Source organism: Manacus vitellinus, unplaced genomic scaffold, assembly GCF_001715985.3.
Source record: "Manacus vitellinus isolate BGI_N305 unplaced genomic scaffold, ASM171598v3 scaffold_6_pilon, whole genome shotgun sequence".
Lineage (NCBI taxonomy): Eukaryota > Metazoa > Chordata > Aves > Passeriformes > Pipridae > Manacus > Manacus vitellinus.
Window position 1 is genome coordinate 36,382,468 of NW_021940750.1, and position 7,180 is coordinate 36,389,647.

At 51.5% G+C, this 7,180-nt stretch overlaps 1 protein-coding gene across 4 annotated transcripts; it reads left to right on the forward strand.

The window, feature by feature from the left end:
- Positions 1–1,341: 1,341 nt before the first annotated feature.
- On the forward strand, positions 1,342–5,727 carry ZBTB25 (zinc finger and BTB domain containing 25). 4 transcript variants are annotated; one of them, XM_018083052.2, is made up of 3 exons: positions 1,342–1,588; positions 2,784–2,963; positions 4,135–5,727. In XM_018083052.2, exons 1-3 carry the CDS (start codon positions 1,533–1,535, stop codon positions 5,270–5,272), a joined length of 1,374 nt encoding a protein of 457 aa, XP_017938541.1. In that variant the 5' UTR covers positions 1,342–1,532; the 3' UTR covers positions 5,273–5,727. The 4 variants fall into 4 exon arrangements, with proteins under 4 accessions (XP_017938541.1, XP_029820206.1, XP_017938542.1 ...); XM_029964346.1 differs by lacking the exon at positions 1,342–1,588 and adding an exon at positions 2,066–2,127; XM_018083053.2 differs by lacking the exon at positions 1,342–1,588 and adding an exon at positions 2,410–2,706.
- Positions 5,728–7,180: the final 1,453 nt, after the last annotated feature.

Here is a 7,180-nt window from a genome sequence, read left to right on the forward strand (position 1 = left end):
AAAAAAAAAACCCTCTGTGGCTGCAAGGCACCACCCCCACAGAAGGTGGAGGGACCCCCACAATACAACTTCTCTGTAGGTTTTCCTGTTTTATAGGAAGTTAAGTAAATGCCCTCCATAAGCTGACACCGTCATGGTTTTCAAATCACACGGAAAAGTTACTTTCCTCATGGCTCAAGGGTCTTTTTCTCCCCAGCTCTTTACACAAGCCAAGAGTGCCCATGCAGGGTTTCTGCCACCTCCAGTAAGATGGGGCAAAAGGGAGTCCCCCTTTCTCACTGCTCCCGTTCTCTCACTGCCGTCCCACCACACTTGCCTTTCCAATTTCATTTATTTATTTATTTATTTATTTATTTATTTATTTGTTCATTATCTGCTGAGGTGTGTGATACCATCACCTGCGTTTTATAGCAAAACACCAGATTTCATTCCTCATCATCGCTTCCATCAGTTTGGCTCCAGCTTCTCTAAAGCTCTTCAAAGTCCTCTTTGGACTACAGTCAACCTAAATAACATGTAAATAATTAATCATTTAAATAAATAACGTGCCATCTGCAAATAGCAACTCGCTCTGTACGCAGATTAATAAATATGTTAAATAACCCAGAGCATGGTACAAAACATTGAGCCACCTCGTGCCAACCTTTTGCAGAGAAGAAAAGTAGCTACTGATATTTACAGGACAAGCAGGAATATAGCTTCATCATCTCTCAATCCTGCTGCTGCGCAAACACAGGAGGGAAAGACTCTCCCCGAGTCCTGTGAGCTCCTGTGAGAAACAGAAGAAATAAAATGTAGGGCAATGGAAAAGAGAAAGTTGTGCTGGCCAGTGGGATAAGCAGCAATCACTGCATGGATCAAAATGCTTTGAAGCCTATGCTTTATTTCCTCGGAGCCCATCTTCATCCTCTGCTCAGGCACAGGCTGCCTGGAAACAGTCTCATAGACTGCTGGATTTGGGGGGCCAGGGGCATTATTTGCCCTAAATATTCAGGAATTGCAATTATGGGAATGCAATAGGACAACGGACTAAAAAATATCAAATGCTGAGAGAAAACCAAGAGGGATAATCTGAGGTCTTCTAAATGTCTTCTGCAGAGGCTCTGAACCAGGAGGGACACCATGGAAGAGGTGGGTGTGACAGATCTTAGAAACTTCACCAAAGTCATGACAAAAGCACACAAATAGCGATTTTCGCTGCCTTTTCCAGCTGAGAAACAACCTGTGGACATCAAATTAACCTGGTGGCAGCAGGAGGCTGGACAGACTGGAAGTTTAAACAGGTTCGGAAAGCAGTTTGGTAACATTCATTGTAAAGACACCTCAGAGGTTGTACTGACCGCCAGAGCAGCCGGCTGGGGCTCAGGGGGACCCTCAGGAGGGGCTGCTGGTGGCCGAGTGACAGGGGTGAGGGTGGCACTGCTGCCTGTGCCCCCTCCTCTGCCAGGCACCTCACGCAGAGCAGCTGCTCTCGCCTAAAACAACCCCTGGTTTAACCTCAGCGAGAGGCGGGGGGGAGGCCTGACAGGGAAATGGTGTGTCCACAGGATTCGTGGTGGTTAAAGCAGCGCCGAGGCCGCAGACACTGGTGAGGAAGCCAGACCGTATCTTCGCATCCATTCTCACGAGCAGGCAGGCCGGGGAAAGCTCCCTTCCACAGCTGTTTTTTCCGTTAAAAAAAAAACCAAAAAAACCCCAAAAAACCAAAAAAACCAGCCCAACAACAACAACAAAAATCCACTTTTATACCGACAGCCGAGGCGCTCAGCACGCCATACTGTGCCACCGACAAGCAAAGTCCCCCCAGCCCAGGGTGAGCCCGGGGGAAAACACACACTCTCCCCAAAAAAATCCCCCCTACGGGGGTGCCCATGATCCCTCCCTCCCTCCCTCCCTCCCTCAGGAGCTGCGGCCGCGCAGGGGCCCGCGCCCATCGCTGCCGCCGGGGCGCGCAGGGAGCGCCGCAGGAGCGCGCAGGGGCCGCGCTCACTTTTTCCAGGAGAAGCCCATCCCAGCCCATCCCAGCCCCGGCCCCGCCCCGGCCGGCGGCAGGAAGCGCGGGGGGCAGCGCCCACCCCATCCGCCGGCCGAGCTAGCGGGGGCGGGCGGCTCGGCGCTTCCTGGCGGGTAAGCGGGGGCCGGCCGGCACGGAGGGAGGGGAAGGAGGAGGGCGCTGGTCCGGCTCCCCGGGGAGGCTGCGCTCGCCGCCTCCCTCTTTGTGTGTCGTTCGCCTCCCCCCCTCCCCCCCCCCCAAATAATTTTCTGCTGAAACAATAGCAAATATCAGCGTTTATTTGCAAAGGGGCCGCCGGCGAGGCGGGGCGCGGGCGGCTCAGCCCCGCACAATGGGGGCTTTGTTGGCCGCACAGGGCTCCTCTGTGCGGGAGCCGCCGGGCTCGGCCCCGCCGCCAGCCCCGCTCCCCCTGTGCCCCCGCGGGGCAGTGGAAAGCGCCATCGGATCAGCGGGAAAACGAGAGCCGGGTTTAAAGTTAGTGCTGGCACCCCACGGAGCGTAGTTAATCGGCGGGAGAAGCAGCTCCGAGTGTAGCTGGGCAGATGGAAAAGTCCCCGAAAGGTTTTTGAGCTCATTGAACGTGATTTTGGGTACCAGCGGTGGTATCAGTAGGAGAAACTATTGAATTAGGGTGCGGGGACCATCTGGAGGAGGGAAGAAGCTCCGTGACAGGCGCCCAACTTGTTTCAGTGGTGAGAAACCCACATTTGAGCCTCCGGGAGCTCTGTGATTTCTTCATGAGATGAACATCTTGTTCTCTTGCTCCTAGGCACGCCATGGATACCACTGGCCACAGCGTCCTCCTCCTCCAGCAGCTGAACATGCAGCGAGAGTTTGGCTTTCTGTGTGACTGCACAGTTGCCATTGGAGATGTTTACTTCAAAGCCCACAGAGCGGTGCTCGCTGCTTTTTCAAACTATTTTAAGATGATATTTATTCATCAGACAAGGTAAGAACACACACTTCTTCTATCCTTTAATCACGCTCAACGTTCTGCTTTTTCTCCTTTCTAAAGGCATCAGACTCTAAAAGACTGTAAGTGGAGATGTTAGATGGCTTGATATTATTTTCCCAACCCACCACAGGCCTTGGCTCCCTAAACATTCCCAGTCCAGAACGTGCTGTCCTTTAAAACCACTCTCTTAGTCAGCATCGGTAACATCAGGCCCTGCATTTTGGAGATGAGACATTTGTGTGACCTGATAAAATAAACATGTAAGTACCACTGTTTTCCTGCAGTGAGAACCTTGCAGGTTTGGAATCCAGGGATAACCTGGTACCTCCTCTGCCCATGTCCACTACTTTGCATTAGGTTGTAGGCAAGCTGGCTGGGTGGGACTGTCACTTCTGGCAAGATCCGTGGGCTTGAAGTAATCGAGAAACTGTAGCCTTATCGCAGTTCTGCTTTTCAGACTCTGGCAGATAAGGGCCAAGACTGAGATCATCAGTTCATTTCAAGCTGTTGTTGAGATGCTTCACCTGGCCAGGTCAGGAGTGGTTCTGCAGGTATAACAACACTGATGCCAAGGTCTGGCCTCTGACCTGGAGCTTGGTGCTTGCAGTGGATGAAACCTTTCTCCATTCCCCTTCCTTTTTGAGGGTCATGGCCTCCACCACCATCGCAAAATAAGCCTTAGGATCAGCCATGCCACTCTTTGGCAGGAAGTGAGATGAGTTAACTGCCTTTCCCTATAAATGTTGTTTGCTGACACTTAAGCGCAACACTCATAAAGATTACACAGCAGCAGCAGCTGAATTTATTACTTAAACACACAGATATTCCTTGCCTGGTGTTACTGGAGTGGCACACCCTGGTGATGCTTGCATGGCATCACTGCGGTGCCACACAGCTGCGGTTGGCTCTGCATGCGAGTGACGGGGTGACCGGGAGCTGGCCACTCGCACCGTCCCCAGCTGTGGTTGTGCACATGGTCTTCAGAGTCACAGAGATGAATGCAGGCTCAGGCACTTTGCTGTGCAAACAGGGCTTATGCACTTCTGCAGGGCTTGGCGGGGAGTGCTGCTCGTAAACCGGGAGGCAGGCAGCAGCACTGACAGCAAATGGGCAGGTAATGCTAGCTTGGATCCCTGTATGTACTTAATCATCTGTTTTGTTTCAGCGAATGCATAAAGATTCAGCCAACAGACATCCAGCCTGACATATTTAGCTACTTGTTACATATCATGTACACTGGGAAAGGGCCAAAGCAGACCGTCAGCCAGAGCCGACTGGAGGAGGGCATCCGCTTTCTCCACGCAGACCACCTCTCCCACATCGCTATCGAGATGAACCAAGCGTTCTCCCCAGAGCCGGTCCAGTCTTCCAACTTGTACGGGATCCAGATCTCGACGGCACACAAACTGGCAAAGGAACGCCTGGGAGCGAAGGACAGCCTGCCCAAGGCGGGGGGCAGGTCTGCGGCCCAGGGCGATCACCCTCAGCTGCAGCTGTCCCTGGCCATCGGCCTGGACGACGGCCCCCTGGGCCAGCAGGTCGCTCGCCCCTCTGCCCCGCCCGCCGCTCTCACTAAGCCGGCAGAGGAGCGTCCAAAGCTCTCGGTCTCCATAAAGCAGGAGAGGTGCGACCCGGAGCCCGTGGTGTCCCAGAGCTGCACCCCTCCTTCTCCGGAGGTGGCCAGCCCCATCTTTGCCAAGGCCAGCCTCAAGGTGCACTTGTGTCACTACTGCGGGGAGCGCTTCGACTCCCGGGGGGGGCTGCGGCAGCACCTGCACACCCACGTCTCGGGCTCGCTGCCCTTCGGCGTGCCGGCCTCCATCCTGGAAAGCAGCGACCTGGGCGAGGTGCAGCCTCTGGCTGAGGACAGGGAGGCTGAGGACGACCACCGGCTCAGGGCCTTCCTCCTCAAGGAGGATGAACATCAGCTGGAGCATCCAAGCTGCAGCGACCTGGAGCCTCTGCAGATTGGCCAGCTCTCCCTCATCTCCAAGGACCACGAACCGGTGGAGCTGAACTGTAACTTTTCTTTCTCAAGAAAGAGAAAAATCATCTGCACTGTCTGCGGCCGCACATTTTTCCGGAAGAGCCAGCTGCTGGAACACATGTACACGCACAGGGGGAAGCAGCACAAATACAGCCGCTGCCAGAGGCTGGAGAGCCCCGCCACCCCCAGGTTTCATCCTTACTGTGACAGCGAGAGTGTGGGTAAGAGCTCCAGTTTGTCCCAAGACCACTTAGATGAATGTATACTGGAGTCAGATCTCATCCAAGAAAGTGTTGATACGATCCTGGTAGAGTAGCTCTCCCCCTGTGTTGCCTTCAGATGCTGAAACTCTGGATATTTTGGCGTTTTCCACCTAGGGAGTGGCTGCTCTCTGCAGCAGATTTTGTTCAACCACCATTCCCCTCACCCCCAAGATAACTGTGAAGGACTGTGTACTTTGATTTGTGTACTTGCTTTTTTACTTCTCTAACTTCTCTAGTTAATTCCCATCTAAGTCCTTCTTGGAAGCCTCTGTGTAACTTGGTTACATTTTTCCTGAATGTGAACTTATTCCTGCTCTGCTTTACTAGAGTTAATACTGTACCGCTGGGTGTGAGGTTTAAACATTGTCCAATACTTTGTGCGGTGCCTAGGACTGTTTGTATCCCATAGAATTGCTTTTCTGAAACCAGATGGGTGGAAATGTAGAGGGAAATGTGCATTGTGTTTCCCAAACAGTTTGTTTGAAAATAAATATCTCAAGGAGATGAATCCTGAAGTTCGTGTTGTATAACTGCAGTTAATATATCTTTGCATAAATATGTGCAGGAGCCATAAGGCTGCTCTTTTCAAGGGAACTGCCAGTGTTGATGTAGGGGTGGCAACCTTCACTTTGACAAGCCCTGGAGTCCTCGTCAGTACAGTCTTCTAAATTTACTTTTAAACTCTAGGGATTTGCATGTGTTTTTCCTCCTTCCTACTCCTCCCTCGTTAACCACTACTGCATGAGCAGAGACAGATTTTGATGCCCCTCTAGGACCATGTCTCATTACTGGACCACCTTCTCTGCAAAGAGGAAGGAAAAGTGCAAAGAAGCTGTCCTCTCTTCTTGGAGAGGAGTCATATCATCACCTAAGTCTTTATAGGATTAAATACCACGCTCGTATTTTCTGAGTGAAGATGATTTCTGACTCTATAAACAGCTTGGAGCAAACACAGTCTTAAATATTACAATCTGTGTATTTGCTAAGAGCAAACATATAATGTGTTATTTCTTCTCTGCTTGCAGAGCCACCATAAAATGGTGACATGCAAGTTTTTTGCCTTTCATGTAATCACAGAATGGTTTGAGTTGGAAGGGATCTTAAAGATCACGTAGTTCCAGTCCCCCTGCCATGGGCAGAGATGTTTCACTAGACCACGTTCCTCAAAGCCCCATTCAGCCTTTCATTTATCATTGCTTGTTATCTGAAGGGTAATTAACTTCAGATTTAAAGGGGTTTAAAATTGTATGTGTTCCTCTTGGATTCATATTTCGTCCCTCTCTAGTTTTTTACCTGAAATATCCCAGGCTTCCTGCCAGATGGGCTCCAGCCCATCCCACAAAGATGCTCTTAATCACAAGGCCCCGAGGAGGCACACAAAGTTCTTAGAGCGCAAAGCTCTCTTCTGCAGCTCAGAGCAAAAGCCTCGTGAGCTGCTCCCATAATCTCATTACCCAGTTTTTGAGAAGCTGGAGGCTCCCTGCCAGTCCTGGTGGAGCGGAGTCATTGCCTTTGGAAAGGGGGAGCCTGAACAATGGCGAGAACAGTTTACTGTCAGAATGCCTGCTCCAAAGCTCTTTGTAGTCGGGACCCTTGAGCCATCTTCTTTGAAACTGTCCTGAAGCAAGTGCAGCAATTAAATCACTGCCGAATTAAAAGACCATCTGAGGTCTTTGTAAGGGCGGCTGCTGCTTCTCCTGGGCAGGCAGTTACACACTCCGGGGGACGGATTGGCCACCGAGAGCTGCCAAATTGTGTTTGAAGACAAAGGAGCAAAACAAACAGGCTCTGAGCCTGCCCAGATGATGTTACAAAATGCAGGCTGTGGTTTGGGGTGTGCTTCCCTGCTAGCCCCAGTTCTCCTCAGTGTGTGTACCCATTAAAGGGGGCCTGGTGAGAACACGTTTTAACTCTGCTTTAGAAGCCTTTCTTTAAAGCAAGCAAACAAACAGAGCGCTGCT